Source organism: Phyllostomus discolor, chromosome 4 (assembly GCF_004126475.2).
Source record: "Phyllostomus discolor isolate MPI-MPIP mPhyDis1 chromosome 4, mPhyDis1.pri.v3, whole genome shotgun sequence".
Classification (NCBI taxonomy): domain Eukaryota; kingdom Metazoa; phylum Chordata; class Mammalia; order Chiroptera; family Phyllostomidae; genus Phyllostomus; species Phyllostomus discolor.
The window spans coordinates 185,815,025-185,832,136 of NC_040906.2; the positions used below are offsets into that span (position 1 = coordinate 185,815,025).

At 43.6% G+C, this 17,112-nt stretch overlaps 1 protein-coding gene across 1 annotated transcript in view; it reads right to left on the bottom strand.

Annotated features, from left to right (window-relative positions):
- SLC2A12 (solute carrier family 2 member 12) overlaps positions 1-17,112 on the bottom strand; it is a 53,775-nt gene that overhangs the window by 28,973 nt on the left and 7,690 nt on the right. The window contains 1 exon segment of the mRNA XM_028509473.2: positions 3,507-4,847. Within this exon segment, the coding sequence (XP_028365274.2) occupies positions 3,507-4,847 (1,341 nt within the window).

Consider the following 17,112-nt stretch of genomic DNA (forward strand, 5'->3'; position numbering starts at 1 on the left):
GGACATTATCTGCAGAATTTAGGTTCCCGACCCTGGGGGCTTCCAAAGCACCCAGAACTACCCAGTGCTAGTTGTTAAAGTGAGAGACAGAAAGAAACTCTTATTTTGCTTAAGCCACTGTGTTTTGGGCTTTGTTATAGCTGAGTTTGAATTCTAACCAATATACACATTTGAACATTATCCTAACCAAGTTTGCTTATTCAAGTAAATGCACATCAAATACTTCTGTAGTCTTATCATTATCCTTTTCTTTTATCTTGTAGCTTAGCCTTATAAAAAGTACATGCTAACTTACCTAGCAGAGCTTCAAAAAGAGAGATGGTCTCTATCTTGAGTAAAATGCAAAGTGGGCCATTTGCCCACAGACTCATGTGATGGACAACGATACACTATTTTCATTCATTCTTACATCTAATGCATCCTCGAGAAGAAGGCCGAACTAAAAATAATGAACTTTTACTAGCAAGACCAACACAAGACTGCCCAATCTTCTCTTAGTCTGCTGATTAACACTGAGTATCAGATGACAAGAGATGTCATTCTTTTGAGCAAGTCACTCACTTAACCTCTCTGAGAGTTCCATCGTTTGTAAATCGTGGTGAATACCTCTCCCTCCCAGGCTTGTTGTGAGTGCAAAATGAAGTCCTCCCAAGTGTGGAAAAACTTTCTAACTCAGTATTGGACATAATAGGTATCCATACATTTTAACTGAGTCTAAAGCTTACATTTTATTTTCAACATTCGCACAGAATATTATTCAAGTAATTCTAAAGGGTAAATAAACAGCCTTCAATAATTTCTTCTTCAAAATCAGATTGCATTTTCTGAAAAAGGGAACTCTTTCTCTAATACAATAATGTATCCAATGACTTCAGTGACTTTGTCATTAGTGGTTTGCTATGTTTTTCAAAGTTACCCCAAAACTAATGAGAGAAACGTAGCATGAGCTTAGGAAAACTCCTGCCATGAATAAGGTGGTTCTGGAAGTTACAGATCAATGTTTCTCATATTGCAATATGTGCTATGCCACACTCTCTGCCAACCTGGGAGTTTCTCTGCATTCAGACAAACAGGAAATTTTTTTTCTTTTTGTTAAGCTTTTCTTAGATTCTTAGTTGATGCTTGATATGTCAAATGATTAGATCAAGAAAATGGATATGAGAAGGAAATATGTTTCATTTTATAATGAATATGTAAGAAAAAAGATGCTGAAATTGAAAATCAATGAAACAATAACCACGACCTGAATTTTATCAAACGAGTAACATTTCTTGTACTTATTAATATAGCAAAATTCACAAACAAGGTCAGGTTATTCCTGGGTACAAGGTAGCACCCTTATCTTGCCCTTTTCATAGAGTTTAAACAGTCTCTGAAAATAAAAACGTAACTCCCTTGCTCAGATTTCATTAGTTTTATATATCAGAGTAACCATGCGAGTATAGTGTGGACTTCATGTTTGCACCCCCTGGATGTTGAAACCTCAGTCCCCAAGGTGATGGCATTTGGAGATGGGGATTTGAGGAGGTAATCGGTGCATCACTAGAGAGAAACCCTCATGACGGGGTTAGTGTCCTCACAGCTCTTTCCTCCCCTCCCCTTCTCTCTCTCTCTGTTTCTTTACCATGTGAGGACACAGCAAGTAGGTGGCATCTCCAAACCAGGAAGCAGAATCTGTCAGCCCTGGGTCTTGCACTTCCCAGCTTCCAGACTGAAAGAAGTGTTTATTGTCTAAACCACATCGTATTTGGAGATTTGTTATAGCCAGTAATAACTTAAGACAAATGTCTCACTGGTACAAAACCAAGATCATTAAATCCTGAAATAACAGTAGAAACCTATTTCCGGGAAACTGTTCATTAATGGCATTTATCACCGTTAAGTCTTTAAACAGCAGGGCCAGGGATCAGGAACAAATCAGAGATCTGAGGCATTTCCTCTATCTGCCCCTGCACGGTCCCTTATGGGGAAATCATTCTACTTCAAGTGCCAGAGGAAGGACAAGCTTCTGATCACTGATGTTCTGGACCACATGGCCCAGTCTTGCCATTGCTGACCATACCTACAACTTGGCACAGCAAGTGGCAAAGTTGCTCAGGTTCCCTCCCCCCGCTCTGGCATTTGAATGAATCAGTATCTAGAGACTGATGTCACAAGTGGGAGTAGACTGAAGATGAAGAATTAGAGGTGGAAGAGAGGCCATATCAGCCTTGTGCAAGTCCCGTTATTGACTGACTGAGATGAAGCCAGCCAGATGCGCTTGTTGCTGGCCAGAAAGAGGCAGGCATAGGAGTGTATAATCTCCTTCAAGACAAGGATGTTATCTATCTTGTTTATTATTGTTTCTCCAGCATTTAGCATAGTCCTTGGTTATTACTTGAATAAATAGCTAATGAGTTAACAGCGGATAACTAACACAGCCCTAAAATGACTTTCTTCCCAGGAACACCACCCGGTTCCTGGCACCAGAAACCCACATTTGTCCACGTGATTCCTTTTCCTTCAACACAGCCCATGTCTTGCTATTATTCCTAACTTCTAACCTGTCCCTGTATTTGAGCAAGTTTGCTTGGTCATTGATCTTTGTTAACAAAGGTTTTAATACCAACTCTGTGTGTGTGAGTCGGTGGGGGAGAGAGAGAGAGAGAAAGAAAGAAGGGAGTTGAGGATGATACAGATTAAGCACTTCATTTTCTAGTGATATGTACAAAAGACCTTTTACAACTTCTCTACAAAGAGGTTTAGACTTTCAGGCTGAGGCAAAAACATCAGGGAACTTCAACAAACAAGCTATTCTAGCAAACCCCAGAGAGTTTGCTTCAGAGAAGGGTTTAAACATTGTCATTGGAGTAGACTGGCCACGTAAAATAAAACACCCTTGTGGCTATCTCTCTGTAAATTGTTCGGGCTCCGTTTAATAGGAGTAACATGACTCCCATTCTCCTGCTTAATAGAAGGAAGTGCCCTGGGTGGTTGCCGTAGTGATAAAATACACCTAAAGAAATAATGGATCCTCCTTTCCTCCTTCCCAATTCACAATTCCCTTCTTCGTCATTATTACTAGAATGTATCCACTATTGTGTCTTTGAGAAAATCTTGATTTTGTTTTCCTTTCACCTATGGAGAAACTCAGGAATGATATGTAAAAATAATGTTATCCCAGTAAGCTTGCTTTCATAAAACAATATATCCTCTTGGGCAATAAATATCTTTCAAGGTCTGCTTCACCTCTCATCATTCAGTGTTAAAGTATCCTCATGTGATAGATACCAGCCAACCTACTCTTTGGGCAAATGCTGGCCCTGCATGCTTCATAAAGCGGCGTGAGCCAAGCATGCTTTCTGCATTAGTAGAGACATCCGGTGGCCAATATTATCCCTGTCCTGCCTCTAGTAGTTCTGCATATAAAATACTAGAGCAGTGGGATGCTCTCACTGGTCAGAAGCAATTCACTAACATTTATAAGGGGTGAGAGGGAAGGACTAAAAAAAAAATAAAATACTTACTTGTTCCTAGGCCAATTGAAAAAGCAGCAATATAAACAAGCAAGCTGGCTAAGAATAGCCATTTCAGAAACGGTGGGACTTCTGCAGGGTCTGTGATGATCTGGTATTCGGTCTGGCTTAGTCCAGCATCTAGTAAGAATGGTGAGGTCATCTCCCCTCTCTTACCCATGTCATTTCTTGTGGGCGTTACTGAGCTTCTGCTGTGGGAAGTGATCTTCTTAAAGGGCTCTCTAAGAGTTTCATTGCTGGCTGACAAATTGCTTGGGCCGTAAAGCACAGACTCATCCAAAGACTGGTTGATAAGACTATGGCTTCTGCAGATATTGGTGAAGTTCATGTGGGTGTTGAGATTCACGATGCCCATGGTCACCAATGAGGCTGTCATCACGGAAGTGCCAGCACAGAGAAGGGTTTTACCGCCGATGTGGTCTACCAGCAGTGTGGCCGGGATGGTGCCGATGACCTTGACAACCCCAATGCCCGTGGAGGCGAGGCTAGCTGCCTCATCGCTTTGGAAGCCAACAGACTTCAAGACAGTTGATGCGTAGAATAATATGTTTGGCTGGCCAGTGATTTGTATAAAAAATGACAGGGTTAGGCCTATCATTATTCGGGTCCTCATATTGTCCTTCGCACGAAACAGATCCCAAAAGCTATACTGATATTCATCTTTCAGGGAAGATTTTATCAGAGTGAGTTCCTCTGTGGTATCTGAGATGGCTCTCAACCTCCTCAGGACCTTGCCAGCAGCTTCCTCTTGTCCTTTCATCACCAGAAACCGGGGACTCGGAGGAAGAAAGTACATTCCAATTGTTTGCAAAACCCCCAAGGGAATGACGAGTCCAAACATGTACTTCCAGCCATGGGAAACACTGGCAAATGCATAATTTGAAATGTAGGCTAAAAGAAAGCCAGTGACAACCATCAACTCATTCAGTGACACCAGAAGACCCCTTCTGTCTTTTGGGGCAATCTCGGCGAGGTAAACACAAGTGGCAATTGACGAGAGTGAAATGGAAAGCCCTATAGTGATGCGTCCCACTATAAGAACCGTGTAAGATGAACTGAGTATCAAGACTAGGCTTCCAAGTCCAAGCAGACAGGTCGACAAGATGATGGCAGCCCTTCTTCCATACCTGTCAATCAAACCCCCTCCCAGCAGAGAGGCAAGTAAGGACCCGATGAGGATGGAGCTCACCACCATTTCCTGCTGGTGGCAGGTCAGGGCTAATAAGGTTCTTATCTGAAGAAGAGCCCCGGAGATGATGCCAAGTTCATAGCCCATCAGGAGGCCACTGGCAGCAGCCGTGACAGATGACAGGAGAGTAAACATGCCACAACCTGCAAGCAAAGAGGAGAAACAGAGTGGTCAGCTCTGAATTGTTACTTTAAACATTTTACGTGTGAATGGAGACTTCCCCTTGTGCACGTTTTTCATGGCACTGAGTATAAACACACACATAAGTACAGTAAAATAACATGCTAACAAAAATAATGGTTACCTATAAGAGAAAAATGCCCTTTTTCTTTCATTCTTGGGAGCAGGGTGGAGACAGTAGGAAGTCGTTTCCTTCTGTTTGTGGTGTTGGTGTTGTTTCATGTTTGCAGCCAGCAGTTATGTAAGATAAGCAGATGAAAGATGATGAAGACTGAACAAACAAGAATACTGTTTAGCTCCAGCCTTGGCGTCGGATCAGAAATTCAGATGGCCTGGCTTCTCTGGTCCCAACTGGCTTTCTAAAGGCAAATAGGGCAGGACTGGGAGGGTAGGAGCTTCAAGAAGTCCTACGAGCTTCCCACTGTGTACCTCCAGGGAAAAGGAAGCACAGCTCCCAGGAAACCTTCCTTCTTGTCTCCTTGGCCATAATTGGGCCACTGTTGGCTTTGGCTGAAGCACATGAGAACGTGGGGTGGGGAGGAGGGTAGAGGAGGTGCCTTAACAAAGTCAAGGCTGCATCAGAAAGGAAGAAGGGAGAAATGGATGCAGGGGGGGGAACCAACAATATCCGTTACTGGCTTTGAGTAAGGAGGGGGGGATGGAACATGGGGAAAGAAGCTCAAAAGAGACTTCTGTTTTAATAGTATGCTGTTAAAACCTGAAGAATATGGCAAAATGTTAACAGTTACTAATTTCTGATATTAGGTACACAGGCATTTATTATGTCTGAAACTTGTCAAAACAGAAGGAAAACAAAACAAAAGGTGGCTGAGGGAAGAACACTGCAGGTCCAGGAAACAGCAGGTTCCAAAGGTGCCTGAGGCCATGTTTCCAACCTGTCAGGCAGCCAGCACCTCATGTGTGGGGCATAGCACGAGCTGAGAGAGGTGGGTGGGGGGGCATCAGTGAAGGTGCATAAGTGCAGAGGTGCCCCTCATGCAGGCCTGGCAGGTCAGAGTGACAACTTTTTATTTTATTCCAAGCATAATAGGGTCGATGCCCACCAACTGGTAACAGAGCAGGCCACTCTGAGTGTCTTGCTGCTGTGTGCAGGAGAGTTCTTCAAGGGCAAAGATGGGTAGCAGGGAGTAACATGTTGCCTTAGTCTTGACAAGCGATGATGCTAGCTTAGACTTGGGTGTGGAGTGGAACGGAAGGCGTGTAGATTCAAGAGTTGATTTGGAGTGAAAAAGAATGACCACACTTGTTCCTGAACTGAAGCTGGAGGATAAGCAAGTGGTCAGAACCCAAGATTTCTCCACAGTGTGAGTAGTTGGTTGGGTGATATACAGGGAGATTGGGAAGAGGACCGGCTATGAATGGGGGTGAAAGGAGCAGTGGAAATCAGAAGTCCCATTTTAGACTTACAGAAATGTTTTGCTTGTTTTACCCAAGTAGGGCATTGAGCATACAGCTTTAAAGCGTGGGTCAAAGCTGGGTTTGTGTAGCTGGGGTTCAGGAGCATGTATTTGGTATTCAAAGCCCTGGGAATGCATGAGATCACTTAGAGAGACAGAACAGCGGAAAAGGAGAAGCAGGACTAGAACTTCGACCTAGGGTACACCAACATTTAGAAGAGAAGGTAACTGTAAAGGAGATGGAGAAGCAGAAGTGAGATGCATGTGAAAGCAGTAGAAATATGTGCTTGGACATAATGATCACGGACTGAGCTAGGCCCACCTAACCCTGCTGAAGTGGGGGGTAGAGGGTGCCATTAAAAATGCTGTTCAGCTCTAGTGAAAGAAGCAGGTCAGATAAAGGTGATCTGAATCTCTTCCCACCTCAAATATCCAAGGTACTTTGTATCTCCGGGATCCCAGTGGGGTATAGGAAAGTGGTAGACTCCAAAAAGTAAATTAAAAAGAATTAAATATTTAGATGGAAGGACAAATAAGAATGCACTAATCCATGATTCAAGCAATTTGTGAGCACTTTAAACACAAACCACTGAATTGAGATTAAATCAGCAATTTGTCCGTGAAAACAAATAAACACTTGCAACATTACATGGCAGGCATGTTCTTCGGTACTTGGGGGTACATGTAGCAAAGCAGATGTGACCCTCGCCCCCTGAGAAGCTTAACATTCTAGTGCGTCTCTATGATCTATTATGTACTGTTTTAATTTTTACACAAAACGTGACTTTAGAGTTCTCTCCTATAAATTCACTCATGTCCTTGGTTTCCACATATTCTTTTTTCTATGTGATCTTAAAATCCTCAACAAATCCCTTAAGCTCAAGGAGAATTGGGTCAAGTTCTTACATTTGGATGAGAATATTATTTTATTGTTTTATATCTTTATTTGTCATTCTTCATTTTATTGATGTGCAATGTGTCGATTAGCATGTGTAGTTTAGTTATTGCTCTTTGACATTCAGATTGGAGAAATAAGTGACTTGGAGAATGAACCACTCTGTAGACAGATGGAACCCACAGGAGGGGATTTAGAGTGACAGAGGGCAGCATGGACATACTGAGTCAAGGACGCGGGGCAACAGGTGCCAGAACAGCTTGAGTAGCAGGAGACTGTCCTTGCCACTTTGACTGTCCCCTTCCCTTCCTAGTTTTCCCCTTTTGTTAGAAGGGAATGAATGTTTCCTTGCAAGACGAAAAACTCGTAAAATACCAGTGTCCCTCCCTTTGATGCTGTATTCACCCACTTTAGAGAGCATCCAATGTGGCCGGTTAGGAAGAGTTGGGGTCAGGGGTGGGGAGAGGCAGCTTCCTATAGGATAGAAGAAACACCTCCCAAGAGAAGAAGGATCCAGCTCTTGCTCCTGCTTTCTGGACTTACTCCATATGCCCAGTTCTTTCAGGCAGGCCTCACAAGACGCTGACACACTGCGACGTGTGCAAAGGGCCTGGGCACCGTCCCCGTGTGGCAGTGTCCCTCCTGCGACCCAGCAGCTAGTGCTGAGTATAATTCTTCCGAAATATAATAAGTAATTTCTATAAGAATTGGTTAACAGATCTTTTTTACAAAATTAAAATTTTAAAAATTATACATCACATTACCTGTCTGTCTAATCTATCTAGGGAATTTATCTTCAAGGGCTTAAAAAGTTATCCTAGGACCTTCTATGACCCTATTGTCCCATGACGGGGAGGCATAGCAACATGAGTTTTATGCTTCAGAATTAAGCGAAGGCCATCGTTGTCTGAATTTTATTTGAGGAGTTTTATGTTTTTTTAATTTTTTTTTAAAGATTTTATTTATTTATTTTTAGAGAGGGAAGGGAGGGAGAAAGAGAGAGAGAGAGAGAGAGAGAGAGAAACATCAATGTGCAGTTGCTGGGGGCTGTGGCCTGCAACCCAGGAATGTGCCCTGGCTGGGAATCGAACCTGCGACACTTTGGTTCACAGCCTGCGCTCAATCCACTGAGCTACACCAGCCAGGGCGAGGAGTTGTATGTTTTAAGGACTGCTGCCCCCAACTAGCTGCCCCACTCACCTCATGACTGACTGCTCCTTGTTCCTGCTGAATTTCTATGCCAGCCCCTAAGCTGCCCACCTGCGATGCTGAACTCTGACTCAGTGTGGAAACCCAGTGCCTACCGTTCCCCAGACGGCAGTCTGACTCAGTGTGGAAACCCAGTGCCTACCGTTCCCCAGACGGCAGCCCCGCGACACCACCCTAGGACCGGGCAGTGATCCCGCATGAGCCGCCCCGAGGTGTGTCCCACTCAGGTGTACTTTGAGCCAAAGGGAACCAAGATCCCGCAGGCTCAAGAGAAGCTGCGCCTCCCCTTAACTACCCCGGAGAATTTAAACTAGGAGTTTGGCCCAGGATAAGAGGTATCGACAGGGATAACTTTTCATCCACCTGTATGGTAGGGCAAACTGTTAATTACTGAACATGACTTCTCCCTGCAGTTGCCTTCCGATGCCCCAGAGTGGTCCCCTCATCCCTATTTCAGAATGTCACGTGTGCCACGGTTTCCCTCTCCGGCTCTGAATCTTTCATGCCTGTGGGATCTCTGACTCTCCTGGCTGCCGAGGTTCCCATACACGCGGATCTAATTAAATTTGGTTATTTTCTCTGTCTCGTGTCTGTTTGATTATTAGACCAGCCAAATCAACCTTGAGAGTAGAGGGAAGTTTTTTCCTCTGCTCTCGACTTCTGTCACAGGTAATTTTCCTGGTGCTGTTTTACCACATAAAAACAACAGAGAGAGACATAAAGAATGGGCTTCTTCCTGTGCCTACTTTTTGGTTGACGATGCTAGAAGTGAGATGTTACCCTATGGATGCCAGAAGTAAAGAGAACTTGTCCAAGAAATCTGTCAGGGAACAGGAGGAAAGACGAGTGTGGCAGGAGAGTGGGGATTATATTGGCCTAAATAGTTTGGGGCGGCTGGGTGGACTGAGGAAAAGTAGCCAGTGCTAAAGGAGAGAACAGGGTGAGGAATCATAATTAGTGCCTTTTCAGAAAAAAACAAAACACCCAGCCGTGAAGTCAACCAGTCCGCACTTAATGTTCCTGATGAAGTTCAGCTTTTTCAGTCATTTTTCTCATGGTCTTGCTTTACAGAGGTCTTTCCTAGACATCCCGCATTCTCCAAATGTGCCACGAGAAATGCTCAGCCTTTAGTGGACATGGTAGGAGTGGCAGATGTCTGCAGGCCATCAACGGGTCCCCACAGGCTGTTGTTGGGTCGTGCCTACTGCCTGTGCTGTTGCTTTGCTGGAAGACCCCCAGTCTGATGATGCAATGAGGATTCTTCATAAGGTAATAAAGTAAAACTGTTCCTAGCAAAGATGGGATCACAGCCAGCAGGCTTTATGCAAACCCTGAGAGCCCTGAGACCCTCAGTGAGGGCACAGAGGATAGGCAGCCCCCACAGGCCAGGAGCCGGCAGCCCCTGCTGCAACAATAGCAGCATTGTCTGCCTGCTCACGGCGCTCGGAGTGAAACCACGACTAACTGGCAGGCACTGAAACACTCAGTTTTTCCACAGTATTTGCGTTTCTGCCTGCTTTCTTTTCTTTCCTTTCTGCCATCTGCCTATGATAGCATGTGTACATAATGCACACACAATAAATACTTGCCCTCTGACTAAATCCTACAACAGAATGAAAAGCATGCACACCAGGTTTGGTTTTTTGTTTTCTTTTTCTGGCAGGCAGCCAGGTAATTTACACAGCTTGACCAACTGTGAATGCTTCACAAATTCTAAACCGCGCCCCCCCCCCCCACATTGCTTGTTTTGCTTGAGAAACACTTGCAGATGTCCCCAAATGTCCTTGCAGCTGTGGTCTCCCCTTTCTCAGCTCCTTCTCCCTACATAGTGACCCACCTTTCAGGAGTCATCTCAAGCGTCACCTCCTCTGTGACAATCACTTTGCTCTGCCTTACTCTGCTGCTCCATCCCCAGCCTTGCTGTGTTTCCACTGGGCATGAACTGTGTGTTTTTAGGGCATCTGTCACTGTTTAAGACATCCCTTCATTTACCTGCTTGTCCTCCCACCAGACCAAAAGTTTTCCAAAGGCAAGAACTCTGCCTTACTTACACCTTATTCTCACCTCTAGTTTTTGACACAAGGTAAATACTCCATAACTTTGTTGAGTGAATGAATAAAGAAATGAATGATGATGGTGCTCCAGAATACTAACCCTTGGTCTCCTTCTACAGTTTTGCCAGCAGACAAAGGTTGATCCCTAGTATTGCGTAATGGTTAGCATATAGAACTTTATGTTTACACAAATGCTTAGCATTTAAAAAGCATACTGTTAGCATTTCTATAAAGCTTTCAGCACTATTATTATTAAGCTGTTAACAGGAAAAGCATTGCATATGCCATAAAACATTTCATTGTCACTCATATATTTATATTTTATTAAATGTCAGCCCAGGGCCTCAGCCCAGACTCAGTGCTTAGCAGACCCCTTTCAGTAGGCCAGGATTCAGCCCCCCTGCAGTGTCCAGGCCCCCTTTCTCTAGCCCACCCAGACCACATGCTCTTTCTGGGAAATGCTGTGCACTTTTCCAGACTTGTGCTTCTCTTCCTACTGTTGCCCCTCACGGCATGCCCTTCCCCTTACTTCAGAGTCTAAGGAAACCCGATTTATCTTTGAAGACCCAGACAAAATATCCCTTCCTCTGCAAAACAGTCTCAGACTCCCTCTTCTTGGTTAGCATTAATCTCTCTTCTCTCTCTTACCTTTGCACGCACGACCTTATCACACCTCGGATCATACTTAGTTATATCTGTTTCCTGCCTTAAGTTGGGAGTTCCTGGACAGCAGAAGTGTCTGTGTGGGGCGGGGTGGGAGCCCAGGGGCAGAAGTGAGGCAGCTACACTGTACTTGACACCCGAGCTCAGCAGCAGCTGTTGAATGTTGCAGGAAGGAGGAGCATACTGGCTCAACCCGAAAGCCCCCTCACACCACCTCCCAGAGGGCACTGACTCAGGGAGAGGTGAGGAGTGGTGTTTCCCACAGCTGGCGGAGGTCCCAGATGCTGCCTCTGGTCCCTGGACCGCGTGTGGTGTCCTGTGTGGCAGTAAATACTGGGCACGAGCCTTTACTCAACCACCCTCCGCCCTCCCCTGCAAGCCAGTTCTTCCTGGAACAGACAATGAAACTCAGACCAACAGCAAGTTTGACCTCTCTCTGTACCTTTCTCCGACCTGAAAAAAAAAAAGAAAGAAACTTTGTTTTCTTTCTTTTTTATTTTTCCAGTCCTAGCTTTAATTTAGTATTACTTTCACAGACACACTTTCCTGGAACTAATTTTTCCATTTTATTGGCTAGCGAGGCTTAAACTGAGGATGTTGTTTGAATTTGCATATTAGCACTTCCCTGCATCCTGCTTTGTTTTTAGCTATCCTTCTCTGCCTGATTATAACTTTTATTCTTTTGTTTCCTTCCACTCTTTCTTCTTTCCTTCCCTCAATGTGAAACTCCAACAAGGGTAAAAGTGCTTGCTTCTTCTACGTTTTTCTCCAGTTAATTAAGTTCTACTCTAAAAAGATTTTTTTTTCTAGTATTTTGGGGTATTTTTTTCTCTCAATTTATTTAAGAAAAATTATTTATGTGTTAGTTGCATATATTCACTTCTTCTCTTATCTCTAGTTCCTTGTCATTTTAATATGCATCTAGAATATTTCCCATATTTAGCTTCCACATCACCGATTTCAGGTAATAATTCTTCTCTTGCGTTTTTGGCTTCCTCACATTCTTTACCGTCTTATATGGGTCTCTCCGCACCTTTGTTCTCAGCTAGCTCCAGCTTCATCTCACTTTACTCTTATTACTTGATATTGTCCTACATCTCTTTTTTCAAAGTCAATTTAACAAAATTATAGAAAACAGAAATCAGTTGTTTTACAAAACTTATGTTTCCTGTAAAAAGCAATCTTAAACTGCACGCATTGCCTTTGTATTTAAAACATGCCTCCCAAGGACCAGATATGCTGCGTTCCCTTTACCCAGTCCCCACAAATCCAGGATGATATTTGACTGCAAGCAACCCCAGCTTGACAAATGAGGGTTTAAAACATTGTGGCTCTTACTGATTAATTAGTAAGAAGACCAAGTTGAGTTTGGTGTCTCCAGCAATGTTACCCATTCTCCTGCATCCCCAGAAGGTGGGCTTTTGTCCAGACGTGCCCTGTGTGCAAGGTGGCTGCCATAGCATCCAGCATAAGATGCACTCACAACCCCATTCAAAGAGGCAATGGAAGAAAGCTTAGGGCAAGACCTCTTTGCCTTTATCAGGAAAGAAAATTTCCAGAAGCCCCTTGGAAGACGATGAGGTTCAGGACACGTTGCTCCAAAATAGGACACCAATACTTGGCCTACCAAGTATTTTAAGGCGGAGCAGTTTAAGAAAATGGCAGAAGCAGGAGGGTCCCCCAGGCCTTCTCTTCACTCTTCCCCTTAAGGCAGGTCATAACACCCTGTGACAAGTGCCCTGACTACACTAGGAGAAAAGGAACTTTCTGATCTTCAGAAAGATAACAAGAGGAATCCAAGCAAACAAGCTTTGCTAAGTTTCCCCTAGCTTACTGTACTTATGTCATACTCCCTCACCTCCCGTGTTTCTGCATCAAATCTGGCATACAGGTACTCAGGTTTAACGATTGTTTTGCGTCTTCATTTCCTTATGAAGATTCCCATATCTCATAAAACTTGCATTAAATCAACTTGGAGGCTTTTCCACCTGTTCATCTGTCTTCATCAGTTTCATTTTCAGATCCAGCATGGGACCCTAAGACCATCGAGGAAAACTTTTTTCTTCCACTACCAAGTTACCCTAATGTCTCATGGACCAGAATCTGTGAGATCTGTGGTCACACCTGGCTGCAAGAGACTGAGAAATGATTACCTGAATCTTTTAGCTCCCCAGGTAGGAAAGGCAGAAAATCAGAAGGGGGTTCCCACAGCTATTAGGTTGGCAGTGTCGGACCTCATCTGAGTCACCCAGCTGCGGTGGCAAGCGCCTCTGAGTGAGACCCAGAGGAGCAATCGATGTGCATAGTTGCTAGCCAGAGTTTTGACGGCTAGAACTTATTTTTCTAGTGTGGCTCCATTGGACCAAGAAAAGAATTTTTTTGGTCCCCTGACTATGAATAAGGAATATTATTTCTGCATTATTTAAAACAGCGTGTGAGTCTTTGCTCGTCAAAATCAGTATATGCAAAACTACAACTTCTAGAATGTACCACTTGAGTGGCTCCTCCAGTCTCTGTCCCTTCGTACACTGACTTCATGTCCCCAAATGCAATGAGCGTTGTTTTTCCTATTTAGCCCAAAGTTGCCGAAATCTTAGAAATCATGGCCACTAAAGAGATAAAGAAAGAGAAGCAATAATGAAAAGATAGGATGGAAAGAATTGCATCATGGAGCAAAAAATTCTGACACTCTTAAAAGATTCTAGGGCAGTGGAAGCATCTTCTCTTTTTCTGGTTGGTGAAAATACTTTTTCTTTTTTTTAAAGATTTTATTATTTATTTTTTTAGAGAGAAGAAGGGAGGGAGAAAGAGAGGGAGATAAACATCAGTGTGTGGTTGCTTCTCACATGCCCCCTACTGGGGACCTGGCCCGCAACCCAAGCATGTGCCCTGACTGAGAATCAAACTGTCAATCCTTTGGTTCGCAGGCCAGCACTCAGTCCACTGAGCCACACCAGCCAGGGCTGTTTGGTGAAAATTCTTTCAATGAGGGATACACAGAGAGAGTTTGTAGAAACCTAACATTTCACTGCCCTCTTTCATATACTACTGCCATGCTTGCATTTTATTTAGGGGTAAGTCCAAACTCAGCAAATATGTCTGACTTAAATGCTGTGGTAATTTTTTTTTCATTTCTTTCCATGTTTTTTTTTTTTTTTGTGGGGAGTTTCAATGGACAATTGAAAATGGTGAATCTGGAGAGCAAACTGGCAGCTGTCTTATGTGGAGACATAACCTCTAGGACGAAGGTTCTGAATGTGAGCGAGATGTGGTAAGCTATGGACACTGTGAAATCAACAAGGTTTTTAAAAGGATCTTCATCCCATCAATAATTACTGATTGACGGAAAAGTTGCAAGTAACATACATATCTGTACTTCAAGATTCTAAACATGTAAATTTGATAGTTTTTAAAAACTCGAAGGGCTAGTGAATGCACAGTAGCTTTCTGTCGTTTTATATTTTCTAATCCATAAATATAGAACTATGAAGACTATTATGTGAGAATTTGAATTTGTTTTTGTATTTTAAAAGGGAGACTGTGTACTCAAAAAATGGTTAAGAGTTGCCCCTAGTCCTTTTTAAAATATTTCATGTAGGGAAATAAAATGGGAAGAAAATAATTTTGTAAAGCTTGTCTCCAAAACTCTTAGGAAGAGCACTTTTTTTACTAAAAATAAATGCTTGGATGGCCACTGGGGTGTTAGGGGAGAAGCCCATGGGTCATGTTGTTAATATACAGGCAGACTATGGGAAGAGGGAGAGAGAAAGAGCCAAGATGTGTCATACAATATAAAGGCAGAATTTTGACAAATGTGTGCATATGGGGTGGAGGAGAGAGAGGGTGCGGGGGGGGGGGGGGAGAGACAGAAAGAGAGAGAGACAGAGAGAATCTCAAAAGGCCCAGAAATAAGAGAAAAAAGGTCAGAACAGGTTGTCAAGTTAAGGTGACAGGGAGTGGGTTGGGGAGAGAACCCCAAGGAAAAATTGGGCAAGAGGTCTGTGGATATTTTAAAGTTGGTTTACAAGGAATTCCCTATGGTGGATTTGACAAGAGGATTTTAGGAATGGGCCCAGCTGATATTTAATTGCACTGAGCTCTCTTGAGATCATCAGGAAAAATCTACAAAGAGCGTGTAAGAATGGGATTTGAGTACGTGAGGGAAAAGGGGCCGTAATCCACGTATGGACTAGAACAGAGTGAAGACTAGTCATAGGAACAGCAGGAATCCAGTGGGAACAGGAAGTTGGTGCAAGAAGCCGTCAGAAGAACCACAAGTCTCCTGAGGTACGCTGAGTGTGTCTGAGGATAGGAGGACGAGTGGGGAGCAAGGAGGCATGTGCGTCTAACCTTCCGGGGGACTGGAGCTATTTTTATTTAAACAGTGAAAGAATGATGAGCCCGTATAGCTGGAAGATTTGGAGACATACATGCACGTGAGATTTTCCAAGACTCCCTAATTCTGTCAACACTACCATCACTTTCAGAAACTTTCTTGATTTTCTTAAACTGATATGGTCTCTTTCTAAGAATTCCTCCTCTCATGGCACTTGGCACACAAAGGTCCATGCGATTGTCCCTGCTTATATCTTCAGATCCTGCTGTCCTCTTCTTTCCCTCCTTTGAACTCCGTGTTTTCATCATACAAAAAATATTTGCAGCTCCATAAACGTGCCATTCTCTCTTCCCCAAACTTGTATACAAGCTGATTTCCCTGCTTAGAATGCTCTCTGTAAACCTATGGGTCTCGGTTACACCTTCCTGACTTGGCTTAGCAACACTGTCTTGCAGGGCCCTTTGAAACCGGCTGAGCCGCCCCCTGGGAGCCACTATAGTAGTACGTGTGTGGCTGCCTCCTCTGTTGCAGGTGTCCTGATCTCTCACTTCTCTCCACCAGTCGCTAACATGCATCTGCACCACATGGAAGTCTCTTGCTCATCATTAGACCCAGAGTCTACAGGCATGTTTGAATCCAAGTAGACACTCAAAATTTGTTAAATAATTGTCTGGTAATTATTTAGATTCTTACCTTTCTGATCAGTTGGCAAAATCTATAGACATGAATAACACCTTATGCTGTTTATTTACTCTGAAATATCCAGCACCGCACCTCTCAGTAAGTATTACTGAATTACAATGCTCCTTAGTTCAGCTCAACCAACACTTCTTCACTCATTTACTCATTTAACAATTCAGCATGTATGATGTGCCAGCACTGTGTTGGGCACAGATGGCAGACAGGTTCTTCTGGGCGGGCAGCGCAATCAGTGGGGTGGTTATTGTGAGCAGTGTATTGAGGCATTTTCTAGGTGATGTCTGGATTTGGTGGCACGAGATGGTGGCACTTGCGCCACATGCGTAAGATCCCACATGGGGATGCAGAGAAAAGGCATAAAGCTCCCTCTTATCAATTGCACAGGACTTCCCAAACATTTGCAGTTGGCTCACAGCTTTGATAGATCCAAGAATATAGATTATACCTGAGAACTTACAATCTTATAGAAAAAGACATGTTACATTTAAATTAGGAAGCCAGCTAAAACACAATGCAATACATTTCTGAAAGGAGTGTGACTGGGGACCCAGATTCACAGATCAGATTACAGAACAGAGCAGGAAGTAGACATCGGTGCTGCACACCTGGTTAGGTGGGCAAAACCCTAGTTGGATGCATGATACTGAGGTTTGGATTTCTGTGCTGCTACTTAACACCTGTGCTACCTGGAGGAAGTCACTTCGTTCCTCTCTGGGAAGCACCTGGGCTTACCGGTGAAGGTACAGTCTGGAAGCAGGGTGCCTGATTAGCTTCCAGCAAGACTTTGATGTGTCTGTTAACCTTTCTGTACCTCTGTGTCCTCATTCCTAAACTAAAGGTAATAATATTAACTACTTTATAAAGTTGTTACAAGAATAAATGAGATAGAGGAGTAACCTGGTGCGTAGTAGGGAATGCTTAATGAACATTAGCTGTTGCTCTCTCTGCCTCAGT